Below are 17,912 nucleotides of genomic sequence, written 5' to 3' on the forward strand. Positions count from 1 at the left end.
CACTGCGAGGAAGTCCAATTTGTGTCTTCGCAGTTACACTTCCTTACCGCAGGGAAAAGGAAGTTCTTGACGTCTGCAAGCACATCCACAGAGGTCAGCATCAGTTTAAGAGCTTATCCCTCAGGTAATGGCGTACTTTATTAGGGCTGCTAGAAATTCTCGTGATAAATTGGTGCGGCGCGCAGCATTTGCCTTTTGTTTAAAAGAAGTGTGTTGTTTTTTTCTCTCATAGTGCTGATTTCTGTCATACTATGATGTTTTCCTCAACTTTCTCGATTTTAATAAGCCTGGAACACAGTATTAGTCTCACTTGTCACACACACAGTTCTTTAACTGACTTTCTTATGCACATTGCACACAAAACTGGCAGCTACGATCCAAAAATCGAAGTTCCAATTTGCTGTCTGGTACAAGGTTGACGTGAGCGTTTCTGAACAGCTAATCACTGGATATACCAAAGTTTTAAAGGTTAGTGGCATCTCGCAAAGATATTCTAGGATTTTTTTTAAGGTATTTGCAATACTAAATAGATATCCACAAGCAGAACTGTATTATTGTTCAGCTATAAACAAGAAAACTAAAATAGTTTTTCTGCTGAAAGTGACAATCGCCAGATTTTTCACCTGAAAGAGACAATTATTGGAAGATTTTCACCTGAAAAATTCACTAGTAAGAGACAATTGGCAGATTTTTTTACCTGTAAGAGACAATGGGCAAATGTTTCATCTGAAAATTCACCTGAAAGAGACAAATGGCAGATTTTTCAACTGAAAATGTATTTGTAAGAGACAATTGGCAGATTTTTTACCTGTAAGAGACAATGGGCAAATGTTTCATCTGAAAATTCACATGAAATAGACAACTGGCAAATTTTTCACCTTAAAATTCACCTGAAAGAGACAAATGGCAGATTTTTCAACTGAAAATGTATTTGAAAGAGAGAATTGGATGTAGTAAATTGTGCATTCCAGTAGCTCAAACTGTACAGCATAGTCCTAGCGACGCCAAGGTCATGGGTTCAATTCCCAATTCAATGTAAGTTAAATTAAAAGCATCTGCCAAGTGTATATATGTATAAATTTAAGAAGTGTCAACAGTTCCAATGATACGTTCACTTATGTTTTGTTATGAACTTCAGTCTAACATTTTAAAATGATGCACAAAATAGATCTTGGGTGGCTGGAAACAACTCTGCATACACTTACTTAGAGTATGTTACAGGCTTAAGAGATTAAAGTGTATAAATACAATTTGCATGCACACACGTCACTGGAGGGAAACAGATATTAGTCAAATGATGTTCTACAGATTTAGCATTTCAAGTGACTTAATTATTATTTTTTTTCCATAAAGCAAGACCAAAGAAAAATGTGGTTATGTTCAGAAAATGATTGTTGAAGGTACAAGCCTGTAAACGCGTACATACAATCGTGGCATAATGAAAACAGAGCAAATCAATATCTGAAGCAAATAATTTCCTGGCATTCGGGCATTCTTCATCTACCCAGCACAGAATCTGCCGCCAGCCATGCATTCCAGGTCCATCATTAATAATCTGTGCTCTACAGTGTTTACATCTAACCAAAGGAAATAAGAAATATGTTCAGAACAAAATAAAAGGCGTAATAACTCAGACGTATGTTTCCATCTTCAGTGCAGTTTATCCCTCAGGGCCATTACACTCCTTTTGAAGGTTCCCATCCCTGTTCTGAGGCAAGCTTCGTATCGATCCATAACACCACTGCAGCTGGATGTCATGTACCGATAAACCAATATTTTATGGCGATTTATTTGTCATGTGTTCGTCTGTTTTGATTTGCATCAGCGTGAAAATCAATAAGTACAGTTATATGGTTTTTGGAATATAACAGTGTGCTGTCTCTGAGGGATAGTTTAGCCTCTGTGTTGATGGAAAGGTACAAACACAGAACGAGTTAAAATAGTCCGAATTTAGTGAAAACAATGGAATTCAATAAATTAGCATACATATATGAAGTCAACAGTAAATGATTGAGAAATTTAAGTTATGACAACATATGTTATCACTGTACATTGCTTTTTTTATAAGTTATTCAAGATTCAACTCATTTTTTAAAGTCAGTTTTTTAAGTAATTTAAGTTGAAATGACTTAAATATCCAAGTTGATCTATCTATCTATCTATCTATCTATCTATCTATCTATCTATCTATCTATCTATCTATCTATCTATCTATCTATCTATCTATCTATCTATCTATCTATCTATCTATCTATCTATCTATCTGTCTATCTATCTATCTATCTATCTATCTATCTATCTATCTATCTATCTATCTATCTATCTATCTATCTATCTATCTATCTATCTATCTATCTATCTATCTATCTATCTATCTATCTATCTATCTATCTATCTATCTATCTGTCTGTCTGTCTGTCTGTCTGTCTATCGACAGATCGCCACAGCACTGCTGAATAACGGTGCAGGAAACATTGAAATACATGAAAATGATTTGGTTCCAGTATTTTATCAAAACTAATCAACTAATCAATCCAATCAATTGAAATGTTACGTTAGTTTTATAGCAATTAATGAATGTAAAGTTGGAGTAGAAAAAATGCCTCCGTGTTTTAGACAGCCAAACTAGTTCAGGCTTTATTTTAGCTCGCTCAGGGTCGTTCATTTATCATCTAATAGGTGGAAGCATTGCAATGCTTCCTGAGGGCTTTCCTGAGAAGGGCTCATTCTGTTGTGTGCATTTTCAGGTTCTACACTGTGGTTTCTAGGCCAAAAAGTCATTTTTACTTTAACCCACCATTCCTCTGCTTCACAGACCCACTCCAAAATCTCATTTTTCATCTTCATGAATTTTAGCCTGGTCTTATTGACAGGACCTAATGGAACGTGAAAAGTCACTCTGGTTGCCTTGTCAAGAAATACGCAGCTTCTGGAAAATAGAGTTTAAAAGTTGAGCAGGCGATTTAGAAGTGCGCACTGAAGCGTTTTGGCCCACCTTGAATGGATCATGCCGAAAGCTCTCTCGGGAACTTTAATGAGGCTTTAAACACCTTCACGTGGAACTTTTTCATGCTTTTATTTTGTGCCACCATGAGATTCATAACCAAGACCAAACATTTTGAGAAACAGTTTGATCTCATTAGAGATAAAGGCTGAAATCAATAACACACAATTGATGCTAGAACATTAAAATGGGAAAGAAACAGAAATAAACTCTGCTTACTTTAGCTGTGCTAGAAGAATCCACTGCAGTGCAACAGTCACACGCTCCTTCGCATTTGACTCCATCTGGTCCAAACAGAAATCTAGACACATTTGAAATAAGAAACATTGATTTGTCTGACACACTTTTACTGCAGACTACGTGCGAATACTAATTATACACAGTGAAACTCCATATTCCAGGGTGTGAGTTAAACAATGACTTTCAGGGGGAGTTAATGTCTATAAAAGAGTTTTTAGGTCATTTTCAAGGGCACAGTCTGTTGAGCGGTGTCTCAAGCAATCCATATTTAAGTAGATTATACTGCACATCAGCCAAACCCACATGATTGTATTGGTCGTAGATTTCTCTTTTAATAGCTCAAGAGAAATAATGGAGCTCTTAATGTTTACTTGAAGTATATCGGCAGATGTTTCCCTTAAAATGATTTGGAAGTAAAAGCAGACCCAGATGGGACAATTGTTGATAATATATTTGATCGTTTGAGTTTGACTTTTGATTGCACACTTGTTGCAGAACCTGAATTCATCAAGGGCAACATGTTCCTGTATTAATAATTTGTTTTTGGAACAACATTCCAATCAATCAATCAATCAATCAATCAATCAATCAATAAGATATGAGGGACTTGTTTACAGTTTATGTCAAATTTAGGCTTACAACCAGGGTTATGTGCTTCTACATCAGTGTTATTCACCTATCAATTCCCTTTGATTTTAGGGATAAATTATGGATAAGTTTAGGTTTAGGAGTAGGGATAGGGTTAGGACTATGTTTTCGGACTGGAATGTTGTTCCAGGATCAACAGGATTTTGCCGCTTAGAAATATCCAGCCTGGTCTTTTGACACTATACAGCTAACAAAAATATATCCTAAGAACATTTTGCTAACATTCCCATTTAGTTATGAAAAAAATGCTTCAACGATGTATAAATAAAGTTTTTGTGCCAGCATTTTGAGAAAATTATTCATTTGAACGAACGTTCTATTAATGTTACTAGAAGAACATTCGGTTCCAAGAACAAATTCTGAGTTCCCTGTCCATATTTATCATAACAGTGTCATTTGGTCTGATATTTACATCTGATAAGTTACTTTTTACATGCATGTTATTCATAAAACCCATGCAATAACTTTCATTGATTGAAAATGTGTATGCAGAGCATGCTGCAATACTTTTGCCCTCCATTAAGGCAAATCAGCCAGCCAACACAATTTCAAATCAATACATATTGGCCCCTGTTCATATACCAGCAATGCATACCTGGCATTTTAATGACCTACCTGGATTTTAATTTTAAAGGTCCAAAAAGCATTCTTTAAAGTGCCAAAAATCACTGAATCTGTGCTATAGATACAGTATGCATGAGCAAATAAAAATGAAAATGTTAATATAAATATTAAAAAAATGAAAATATTAAAATGAGCACTTCTTGAGGGTTGGAAAATCTAAAAGAGACTTAAGTTAATATTTAAAACATTCTCCTGCCTTTTGTTATGCACTGATAAACTAATATTTACGCTGATTTATTTACTATGTGTTGTTCTTGATTCACGTTAGTGTGATTATCAGTAAGTATGCAAGGTTTAGGTAAATTCATCCATGTGCCATTTCTGTCGATGGAAAGGTTAAAACACACGGTCAGAGCTCCATGGAAACAGTGCTTTAGAACTTATGAACAGTTAAATGATGGTTATTACAATTCCTAGTATTACTGTTATTAGAACTGTAGTCAATGGTACAGTAAATGGCAGATAGATAGATTTTTTAGCAACATGCTCATTTAAAGTCATTTCAGAGGCGGAGAACATTATTAAATTAGATTTAGATTTAAAGGCAAAAAATCTTTTTCTTAAAGTGGGCGGATTAATTGTGCAAAGTACGATCATGAATGCGCATTAAAGGGATTAGTTCACCAAAAAATGAACATAAGTGAACGTAATTTTTTCTCAAACCTGTATGACTTTCGTTGTTCTTTTTCCATGTATTTAAAAAGCATAGGGGCACGTTTTAAAAGATTCCAAAGCAAAAGAATGTGCCACTTTTATAGGTGTAGTTGTATATAGGCATAATTTGGATGTTTGGTTGAACTATTCCGTTAAGAAGGTCATGTTGACTTCAGAACCATGTTTACTAAAATTGTTGTGCTTCTGCCAAACTTCTTTCTCAACTCAACTCAACTCTCCAACTTCATAAATTACGATAAAAGCCTCTTCTTTAGGCAGTTACCTTCAATCCACTTTTACCCTGAGAAGAAGTGCTCAGCATTATTATCTGGCCTATGTTACAGGAGGAGTTTGGGGAGACTAATGGCCTAATTCAACAGAATAAGTTGTTTTCAGGGAGACGGTATGAAGTAGTTTGTTAACCAGGTAACTAAGGTAACCGTGGGAGGACAGCATAGTAAGAGAGACAGACTCTGACACAGAGCCTCTTTGTGGATCAAGATGATGGCAGTGTAGTCTGGAGCGCACATAAGTGGCCGAAAGTTTCATAAGTGCAATCACTCGCCATTTCAGCACCGCTGCAGGACGGACAGCTCCAAAGCGCTGAAGGCTCCCGCTACATTTACCCTTGTCTTGGCCTGAATCTTTCTGCTCAATTTCTCTGAAACAAGACCCCCTGAGAGAGATGGGAGAGATTGCTCGAAACATGTCACACTTAGACTTCAACACACACACACACACACACCCACACACCACACACACACACACACACACACACACACACACACACACACACACACACACACACACACACAAACACACACACACGCACACACTCACATATTTTGAATTAGCTTTTATTTTTAATTTGAATTTATTTAAGTTTTAGTTATTTTATGTGATTTTGTCATTTTTTATTAGTTTTCTGTGTTTTTTATATTTCTGTTTAGCTTTAATTTATTTTTATTTATACTTATTATCCTACAACTCACAACTTATTTATCTTAGTTAGTTGGCAACATTTATAATTAATATATATATATATATATATATATATTTATTGTAAACTCGCAATTCTGAGAAATAATATCTTTTGTGAAATATAAACTTGCAATTATGCCTTTTTTATGCAAGTTTTTCTCCCACAATTCTGACGTTCCCCCCAGAATTGCAACTAACTAGCACTCACAAGAAAATGTTAGAATTGTGAGCTGACTTTTTTCCTCAAAATTGTTTATATCTCACAATTCTGACTTTAGAACTTGCAATTGTGAGTTTGCATCTCACAATTATGCAAAAAAAAAAAAAGTCTGAATTGTGAGGTGTAAAAAATCTAAATTGTGATTTATGATGCAATTTTTTTGTTCCGTGGTGAAAACAATCTTCCATTTGCATAATTTTACCTTTAACGCTTTTCTGGTTTTATATTTGTCATTTTATAACTTTTGATAAAATTGTATTAGTGCCCAAACTGTTGGTTCTGGTGACTAAGAGAAAGTTTATGAGTAAATATTGATTTTTTTTTTTTTTTTTTTCACTTCTTGCTATGTTCATATTTTTGTGATAGATATAAAATATTATTATTTAAATATTATAGTATATTACGTCTGTTGAAGTATCTGGGACAAGAGAAACATACAATCTAAAAATACATGCTCATAGTTCATAAATTATAAAATAAATATGTAAAAAATAAAATCATTTTAGATTTAATGCAACTTTCATGGACTGTAACAAAAAGAAACATTTCTGGGAGAGTTCATTACTGTATAGCTCGAAGAATCACTGTATACTATCATAGGGTAAATGGCTGAGATGTCAAAACAAACACTGACTGTGGTTCAAACGTAACTTGTGAAAGCATAAATCGTAAGGACTTGTTTCAGACAGGTTTGAGGACACTTCTTAGGAGCACAGCAATAATAGCTCCCCTTGAGACTGGGAAAATGCCCTCATTCCTGCAGCCTTTGGCCACCGTATATTTATAGTGTTTCTCCCTCTTCGTTAAACCTGTCAAAAGGCAGCACCCAGCCACGAAATGAAGAAAGATGTTTTTTTATATATCATGAGTGCTATTTTCCGAGCAGTGTTACTTTTGAGGATTTACCTGGTTTAGAGCCTGGGCTGGCTCTCAAGAGAAGCCCTCAGTGGATGTATAATTCAAGGTTTCTATTTCACGTCATGTCCGCGGAGAGCACTTCCTGATGAACGATGCATTGTTTATGTGATCTGTGCACCTGTCACTTCATCTCCAGTGGCGAGGTATTAAAGTGAAGCAGTTAGATCCACATTTATCATTACTATCAAGCTAAAAGGTTAGTAGAGTTTAATCTGCATTCCCCATACCCTTTGCTTCAGCTGTCAGATGACAGAGTATTCCTCCCTCCCCAACCGCCCTCTAAAGCGTTCTCGCTGTATGGGAGAGTGGATGTGCTGGAGCGGTTCCATATGATATATTCCCCGGTGGCCTGATTTCCAGTGCGCTACATGTGCATGCTAACTGCTCTGGTTGGCTCTGATCCGCCCACTCTGTACCATTAGATAAAGTGTTTCGGCTGCTCAGCATGGAAGAAACACCTCGCCTGCTCACTCCAAAGATCTCTTCAAGGTTTCGTTAAATAGCATTTCCTTCGCTCAGGGGAGACAGATGTTAGAAACGGTGGAGATGAGACGAGCATGTGTGTGTTAGCTCACCCAGGTGACTAATAAGGGATCTTCATCATGGTTTTGACAACACAGTGAAGTTAGGTACAGTGTAGATCACAACTACCATCCACTTCGGCTAGACATTTCAAAAAGATCTGCAATAAAGAATTCTAAAGCATGACATATAACGCCGTTGCGCTTCAGGCGACCCGAGTTCGAGCCCCGGCTCGCGGACCTTTCCAGATCCCCCCCCCCACTTCGCTTCCTGTCTGCTTACTGTCCTATCATAATAAAGGCAAAAACACCCCAAAAAAGAAAGAATTCTAAACCATGAACCAAAGCAAATCATATTGAAACCTTAATGAGCCAAAAATATAGTAAAAATCATGAAAAACAGCAAGGTATGTACACCGTAAAAAAAAAAAAAAAGTCTTTCTACTTCAAAATGTCACATTTGAATTCAATGTGTCACTTTTATTCATTGATTAGAATGTAAAATACAATATATTCGTTGGTTATGGCAAAATATTCAAACGTATACAAATATACAAGTGATTAGATGGTGTGACTGGAGTCTATTCTGGAGCTTTATGGGAGTCACTGCTGTTGTTCATGTTTACATTCAATAGCTCTTTAGGCTCACGCATAGAATCGGTTTTAGATCTTTAAAAATTCATACAGTGAAAAAAATCACGTAGAAACAGTTTTCACTCTTTAAAACGTAAATTTCTCAATTACAAATGGCAAGTATCACATTGAAATGAATGTGACATTTTGAAGTAGAAAGACTGAAATGGTATTTTCTTGTAAAACAGACTCCTGTAATCTCCAATCATTTTGATTTCCTTTCAAATAAAAAAAATGTTTTACAGTGTAATTCTTAAAAAAAAAAAATTAAAATTAAATTCAATGCTATGGAAACTACGATATAACAGTTGGTAGAGCTCGCTTTACAGTAAGTTAACACCATGGTAATGGATTTGATTCCCAACAAGTGCACATACTGATATAACGGCTATAGATTGCTTGTAACTTTATCCACATTACATTTTGGTTTTTCATTTGCAGCAAAAAGCATTTGCCAAATGCATAAATGTAATGTGGATGAAGTTGACTTTGCTTGCATGGTGGTCATAACTCCACATAATTCAGTTACAAACCACATTTCTTCTAATGTCTCTAATGTGCAGTTACAGAGTTTGGCTTGTTCACTGACTCACATATAGTATATATTTGTGTGTGAGGGTTTGGGATTGTGTTCAGATTTGATAAGGTTTTCAACACTTTGATGAAACTCACAGGCAAAGCCCATGAAACATTTGGCAGCCAGTTAAACCCCAGAACAAAGACAGTCCTGCACACGACACACATTGCATGTTCAAACCTCCACTGATGCACATGATGGAATTACAAGAATCTGTATTTATATGATTGTTTATATATGCAAACACTTCAGATTCTGAAGTCAAAAATGCACCCCATTTACTTTCTTATAATAACATGTAATTATTTTTTCCATGTGTGTTTTCATGTTGACTACTATGTTGTTTATATGAAATTATATGAAGGCAGATTACACATAGTAAAATGATTAAAGCCGCATAATACATAACATAACATCTCTAAAACATCATGCATTTAAAGTCGGCATGAAACGGAAGTTGCAATCGTCTTTCGTGTCATATCCAAGTGAAATTCCAACAAACACTTCGAACACTTGAACAAATATTGTAATTTTGATTTCATGGTGACTTTATGGTTTGATGATGAGGAAGAAAATCCACATCCACACAGACGTTACTGATTTACTGGGACAATTTTCCCATCCCAGTTCAAGTGCAACCATTAAAATAAACATTTATGAGCACGTTTTGTTAGATTGACCAGCAAAAGAATGGCCAGCAAAATACAGTGTTATTTCCAAAGTCAACTATTTATCAATCTTTATTTGTCTTTTCAGGTTGTCCCGTGGCCATTAAGCGAAGAGGAAGTTCTAAACGGATCGCTTTGGCAGCAGCAGCCATGATGGCGATGGATTCTGACGTGACACAGGGAGCATCTGTCTCTTCCGCTCACCCTCTCCACCTGCTCTCGCTCTCACCGATCAAGCTTCCGTTTCTGATGACACCTCATGCAGGTAAGGAGTACAACAGAAAAAGCTTTTATTAGTGATCCTATCCTATCTGCAGTTTTAGGGAGTAACTTACTAAAAGTAGATTCGCTCACAAAATTACATTTCGCAGTGACAGCAGCTCCGCTGTTTCCAAAATAGTGACGTTTTTTCAGTTAACATGGCGTGATATAACTGTCACAAGGGTTTGTGAATCATTCAAGAATGCATGATCGTGAATATGTTATTGCTTTTATAAAACAGGCATTACTATTGAGTAACTGTGCATTTCCAAACAAAGAGGAATGAACTATTGAGCTTCCCCAAGCAGAAGTGGCATACCTGAATGAATCTGTATAGTTGAAGGATGAGTGAGTGGTTTAATGAATCACTGGTCTGCGGTCCGTTAAAGGCGTAGTAGTATGTCCCAAAAACTTGCCTAATTTTCTGCTACACGGTCAAAAGTATGTACTTTTTCTTCACAAAAATAGTACATACTTTTAGGGTATAGGATAAGTATGTATATTCAGCCCGATCTCATCCCAAGGCGTCATATACTGACGCTTTTGACATTTCGTCTACATCCAACGCACATGGCACCCTTTAGTGTCAATATGAGACGCAGATAGATATGGGTCAGAAGGCGCCTCCTAGCGGTCTAACCCTAACCCTACCCCAGACCTAAACCTACCCATAACCGAACAAAGCGATCTGCGTCTCATATTGACGCTAAAGGGTGCCATGTGCGTTGGATGTAGACGAAATGTCAAAAGTGTCAGTATATGACGCCCTAGGATGAGAATGCGTTGGTATATTGGTACACAGAAATGGTCAACCTGAATGAATGAGTGAATGATCCAATGACTCACTTATAAGGATGAGTTGATGTATTTATTGTTGATGTACAACTTATAGTTGTTTGTTTCATCACTGAATGAATCACTGTGTTTAAACGAATCGGTTGACTTAATGATTCAGTGACTCATTCATAAAGATAGTCAGTTGTTTAGTTCCTAAAATAATCAGTGTTGTTGACCGAATCTGATGAGTGAATGTTTCAATTTCACTTTTAAGGACAGTTACTTATTTCACTTCTTAATGAATCAGTGTGTTTGAATGAATCAGTTGAGTTAATGAAGAAAGAATCACTTAAAAATGATTAAATTATGAGCTTTTTGAACGTAGCTTGACTGTTGATTTATTTTAGTTGATTAATGCACTAATTATTTAGTGCAAAGCAAACTTTGTTCCTGTTTGGTTTGCACTAAACTGTCTTTACCAAACTATACCAGCAACACTCTCTCCTCATCAGTGCTTCAGCACGCAACCCTTTTTTCTTCTGGCTCAGATTGAAACCAACCTGCTTTGCGTTGTTTTGTCTAACCCACTTGGTTAGATTCTTGGGTTCATAATGAGGGTCTGCTTTCTCACAAAGCTTCTGATGTCCTAATTGGTGAATTGTAATTGCAAATGCCTTTGGTTATGCAAATGTCACAGTTTTTTAGTCCTGGGTTGTCAGAAATAGTCTGCATGTTGTTTTATTCATTCACTTTAAACTTAGCACGCATGAAAGGAAAGGTTTTAAAGTGCATTCTGGTAAAAAAAAAAAAAAAAAAAAAAAAGTTAGCTTGTTTGTGTACAGTGCTTTCATGCAGACTTATTCGATTTGAGAGGAAATTTGAGGATTTTATATTTGTTGGTTTGGACTTTCCCAAGCAATTACAAGAAATGTTGCTGCTTGAGCACCCATCTACTTGCTGAGCTTGTTTAGGTGTTGTTCTTTCCGTGGCGTTCCCATTATTCTTCAAAAAGTAAAAGCTTCACTTTGCTGAAGTGGACGGGTTTAATTCAAGGGTCAGTGCATAATGACTGACCTGAAAGAAGTACGGACGTTTATTTAGGGAAACAGACAGAGCGTATCCTTTTTATTTTCTGGTCTTTTTTTTCTTTCTTTTTCTCTCTGTCTGTTTCTCTTCCTTCATGCCTATTGATTAACTGTTTCCTTCATCTGTTGTTCAGTGAACTTGTTCAGTCCCTCTTGCTTGTGGATTGCCTGAGGTAAAAAAAACATGCGTGCGTGTCAATAAGAGGGTGTACATGATTCTGAGTGCAGATCTATATATTTTATGAGCAAATGTATGTATTTCTCACCTCCAGTCTTGTATGTGGGTGTGAGGGATGAATACTCTAACAATGTATGTGCATGTTTGTCTGATGCCGTGGGCACTGTATCACTCTTCATGTCTGGTCCACAGAGCATCAGCCCACTGCATTCGAATTGTAATTGGCGTTGTAATTCTTTCTGATTGCAATCTAATTCTTAAGTTAGGAATTATTGGCGTACAGTTTGTGTAAGGGAAGATAATTGAGGTGTACGGCTCTCTCTGGATGCTGTGTTTAAGGATTGTAAACTTATGTAAGACAGTCTAATTAATTAACCCACAATTCAGTTTAACAGGAAGCTAAATAACTGGAAATACCAATGCAGTGAGTTTTTATCACTCCCTTTCTATATAAATTAGGCTCATCACAGAATGCACCTTATCACATCTCAACACGTGCCACAATTATCAAGATAAATTATCCTGTTTTAATTTTTGTATGAGTTATTAAATATTTAAAATGTTGATGTTCTTGGATGTCTAAAACTGGCTATGTATACATGTAAACATATATATCAAATAGAAATTTTTATGTTATGCATTTTTAATGTAAAAATTTTGTATCATTCATTTTGAATCCATATTTAAGCGGTAGCACTTCATTTAACAGTCCTGTTCCCCATGTACATACTATGAACTTATTATAGTCATTGCAATAACTGGTTAATAACTAGGGACTAACCCTGAAACTGTCCCTATACCAAACCATATTGACTTCCTTTTGTGTTCATTTTGTTCAGTTTCCCGCCACTCCTTGTTACCATCATCACGTCTTCATGAGTTCATTTGGTTCAGCTGTGTGTCGTTAATTATCTCATTAGTTCTCTTTGTTTGCCACATGTATACCCTGTGTTCTCCCTTAGTGTTTGTCAGTTCTTGTTGATGTTTGTTTGTGTGTTTCTCCAGAGTTTCTCCTAGTTCCAATGTGTTTGTTCAGTAAAGTCTTCATTCCTCATCATGCGTATTTCTTAGCACCACTATTCGTAACACTTATATAACCCAGTACTTTCTTAGGTAAGTACACTGTAAGTACACGTAAGTGCAACGTGCTGTAAAATAAAGTGTATTGCAGATGTTTGTGTTAAGAGCACTTTATTAGACACTGTGGACAGAGGTGGTACTCTTTTCTTGCAATGGCTGTTGTGAGACATCTTGCTGTCTACAGCCTACGGACACCTGACTTTTAAGTCAGTATCTTAACTAAAATGGAACTTGATAAGGGACAGATTTTTTCATAGGCAGCAAGTTTTGCAACACAAAAATATATAGTTCAGTCATGAACCTCTGTAGGGCACAGGCTGTCAGGCTGATACATGCAATCTACAAGAAATCGCATTATTGTGACACTGAAGCTGATTGGCCTCTGCTGATCCTGCAGCCAATGAAATTGCTTGCTCAGCATTTAAATAGTCTGGTTCATTGTTTGCTGTAAGTTAGTTCTGCAACACGCTCTCAGAGTTCCTCTGAAATCCTCCACCTCCCCCAGCTCCGCCTGTCTATTTATGTGTGTCTAATTATGTGTGTCAGTGAAGCTGCTTTGACACCATTTTGTTTTGTATAAAGTGTAGAAATGTGGGAGAAAAAAAAATATTTCAACAGAGTTTGGTGTTAACATGTTTCTAAACTAACTATATAACACATAAAATTACATAGCACATTCAGGTAAAATAGTCCTTTTTTAATTTTACTGAGCTGAATACATTTTGGTATTGAAATGATAAATTATAAGTACACATACATCAAATCATTTCTCTTTCTTTGTCTGCCAACTAAAATGTATTTTTCCTCCCATCTTAGATGGAAAGCGCTACACAGTGCATGCTTTTCATGTGATACTACAGTACCTTTGAATTAAGCCAAACAGAAGGTATTTTAGAATAATTATGATGCCTACCATTTGGATCAACCTTCATGATGGAAGCATGCATATGATGCTTCCTACGTAGAGCTAAATAGAGCCAGCGAGGAGTCTGTGGATGCTGATGGCAGTTGCACTGATGCATGTTTTTTGAAAGCAGATGTTGCCATTATATCAATGTGCATGAGTTGAGTTTAGTCACTTATTTATCATGCTCTCTGTTAGTGCCAGTGCTGTGGGGGGGAATCCTTTAATGCCAATGGAGGCGGCTTTGAGCTCTCTTCAAATGCCTGAATTACAGGAGTCCTACACATCTGTTCTGAGAGATTAAGCTTTCAACTGATGCCCTGAATGTGACTCCATTGTTGCCAAACCAATTTTTTTTCCTGCAATTAAATGATAGAGGAAGAGTATTGTATGACCAGAATTCGAAAAGTTTCCGATTACAGTATCAACATGAAGTTGAGTAACTGATTTTCTGTGTTTGTGTCAAAGGTGTTTATCTATTTATGTCGAGATGTTGCAGAGTAAGTTGAACTAATGTGTTGTCTGCCAAATTCCCAAGGCTTATGGTGTCTATAGATGCCTTTTACTGATGTGGGAGAAGTTGTTTTTTGGCTCACACCTAAAGATGTGTTTTTCTGCTCTTTACTTGGAAATCGACATGCTCAGTAGACTTGTAAACTCGGTGGGGGTGCACAATTTTATTGTTCTGCAGCGATAAATATGAAAAGAAACAAAGCTGGAAATATCAAATCTGAAAACGTACAAAAATTGAGACAAATGTGTATAGAAAACAATACATACACTGTTAGAAAAATCTGTAGAAATTACAGTATTACTGGCAGCTACTTGCCAGTAACTTACTGTAGATTTAAATTTATGTTATTTACTGGCAACAATTTGTTCAAAATTAAATGAACATTAAACATTAACAAGTCTTTATCTTTACAGAATAAAACTAAAATAACAGCCTCATGCAAAGCATTCTGGGAACCAAAATCTGAAGGAAAAAAACAGAAAAAGGTTGATGAAGATTTCTGGTTCCCAGAATGCTTTGCATTAGATTGTTATTTTATAATTTTATTCTGTAAAGACAAAGACTTGTTAATGTTTAATGTTCATTTAACTTTGAACAAACTGTTGCCAGTAAATAACATCAATTTAAATCTACAGTAAGTTTCTGGCAAACAGCTGCATAACTACAGCAAATTTTTTACAGTGTATGAAATCAATATAATATAACTATATATATTGTTGCTCAAAGGTTAAGAGTCAGATTTCTTTAAAGCTACACGGTGTAGGATTTTCTCCCATCTAGCGGTGAAATTGTTTATGACTACCAACTGAATATTACTTTCTAGCCCCTCCCATTCCGAGGGCGTTTTAACTCCTACGGTGGCCGTATTATTTCAAATCTGCCGGCAGTCGCGAGTAATCTCTCCCTTGCATTCGTCACGGTGCCACTGAGTGTCAAAACGCGAAAGGCGAAGCTTGAATTTCCAGGTATGTCCCTCTTTGGCTAATGTATTTTCAAGATGGAGGCGCAACATGGCTGCCGCCATTCGAGCGACTCGCTCGTATGTACAGTATTCTAAATGGCAGATTCTACGCTTACGAGAATACTTGATTAGTTGGTAGAAGTAATTACACATTAATGAGCACATATCACTTTGAAAGAACAAAGTGTTTTTTTGCTAAGAATCAACTTAAAAAATTACACAGTGTAGCTTTAACGATTTTTTTTTTTTTTTCAAAAAACTTACTGACCAAACTTTTGATTGGAAGTGTAATTCTGTCTCTGACTTCTGATATAGTATGTGGGTGAAGTTTTTGAGTTCCTGTTATACAAATGCCACTCTTGGAGTTTTCATGACTTATACAAGGTGTGACCCACCAAAAGCCAAAGGTCAAAATTTATACAAGCCGGGCTGCTGAATGAGGGGGCAATTATGCAAAGTACATTGTGTCTGATAACAGCAGTATTAGTAGGTCATGATTTACATAAGAAGTGTCTTCACTGCTTGGGCATAGAGATAACACTTTGGAGATTAATTTGAAGTTTTCTGAGAATTCTGATAAACACCTTCACTGATAAATCTTCAAATTTAGCTCTCTCTCTGTGTGTCTATCTCTTGAGAAGTCCTGCTAATTTTCCTAATTACAAACTTATCTCAAAACAGTAGTGGGCCGGTCCAGGGGTCAAACTGGTTAGATGCCATAACTACAGCAAATGCGTGTTGACCATAATATTTTTAACAAGCAAGATATTTTATTATATGAGTAGATGTTTTAACCAGTGACTACTTCTTTTTTCTTGGCTCTTTAAAGCCTAACATAACATATTTTATGCTATCTTTTGGCTTTCTCCGCTCAAAATATAATCAATTAAATGGACCCTCCTAAATATTTAAAGGTGCACTGTGTAATTTTTTGCGGCATCTAGTGGTGAGGTTGCGAATTGCAATCAAGAGAAGTTACGGTGGCCAACAGGAAAATGTCGTCGTCTGAGACAGCAGAGAGTAGCCAGTTAAGCAATGAGGTTTCTTTGCAAAGATAAATTAAGAAATTAGGTTTACTTAATTATTCAGTTCACAATTATGTTATTGTGAATATTATTGTTACTTGTTCATCATTGTGTCAGTGTTGACACAGACTTTAGTATTGAGTATGCGCTGACTTTAGCTAGCTTCTTTGCACGAAGAACAACATAGTGACAAAACACGTTTGTCCATTTAGGGCCACTGTAGAAACATGTCGGCGCATTTCAATGTAAGAGACCCGCGGTGTATATAGATAGAAATGGCTCATTCTAAGGTAATAAAAACAGAACGGTTCATTAAATAAGGTCTTCATACACCACTGAAAACATAGTTATGTATATGATATTGCATTTCTGTCAACTGATCCTCCTAATTATTACACAGTGCACCTTTAACACTGATACAGATTTAGTTTTTTTGAAAGACGTTGATACTTTTATATTGAATTGTCATAAGTGACAGTAAAGACATTTATAATGTTATAAAATATTTCTATTTAAAATAATGCTGCTCCTTTGAACTTTCTATTCATCAAAGAATCCACATTGATAATAATAAGAAATGTGTATTGAGCAGCGAATCAGCATAGAATGATTTCTGAAGGATCATGTGATACTGAAGGCTGAAGGAAAATTCAGATTTGGTCTCAGGAATAAGTTCGACTTTTTAAAAATATATTAAATAGAAAACAGTTACTTTAAACTGTAATAATATTTCTGTTTTTCTTTATTTTTGATTGAATAAATGTAATGTGTTTCAAAAACATAAAAAAAAAAAAATCGCACAAACCTCAGACTTGTAGATTTTGTCCAGTTTCCGCTCAGACAGTGATTGCACTGGCTCTCAGCTCTCAGCTCCTCCACCTCATGGACTCGTGGACAGCTTGTACTACTCTTGTTCACACTGATCAGGTCAGCCTTAAAGCTTTAATTGATTGAAAAGGTCACCGGAGAGCGATAAAGAGCGAGAGAGATGAGGATGATTAAAGTGGAGAGGTCTCTAGAACAGCTTTCATTAATATTATGCACTCTGACTGGACTAAGAGAGATTCACTAATGACTCTAAGGACGCTCGCTATGAATTCTGTACCATATTTAGATGAGCAGTTTGCCCCCTGGAAACTCCCTGCGTGGAGCCCTGATTTAGCAAATCTATCAAAGTTGTCATTATACCTTAAAATTCCTTCAATGATAAAATACTCTCTGCTGTTCTAGTTTCATGTAGACTACAAAATACATCCATAGGTTGATTCCAACCAATGGTGTGAATTTGGAGTGGTTGTTTCACCAATAGCAGACAGGGTAAATAATTCATTATTTTTTATAATAACTATTATTATTAATTAACAAAATAATGTGTGCCATTCAGCATCACGCTGTGAATAAAAGATGTGTCACTCTGTATTAATTTCCATGTTTTGGCA

At 36.1% G+C, this 17,912-nt stretch overlaps 1 protein-coding gene across 2 annotated transcripts in view; it reads left to right on the forward strand.

The window, feature by feature from the left end:
- The window catches only part of tcerg1l (transcription elongation regulator 1 like), a 70,574-nt gene that overhangs the window by 11,293 nt on the left and 41,369 nt on the right, over positions 1-17,912 (forward strand). For both annotated transcript variants that reach the window (XM_084435236.1, XM_084435237.1), the window contains one exon: positions 9,777-9,953. In XM_084435236.1, coding sequence (XP_084291362.1) covers positions 9,777-9,953 — 177 coding nt within the window. The remainder of the gene's footprint in view (positions 1-9,776; positions 9,954-17,912) is intronic.

Source organism: Rutilus rutilus (genome assembly GCF_951802725.1).
Source record: "Rutilus rutilus genome assembly, chromosome: 16".
NCBI lineage: Eukaryota > Metazoa > Chordata > Actinopteri > Cypriniformes > Leuciscidae > Rutilus > Rutilus rutilus.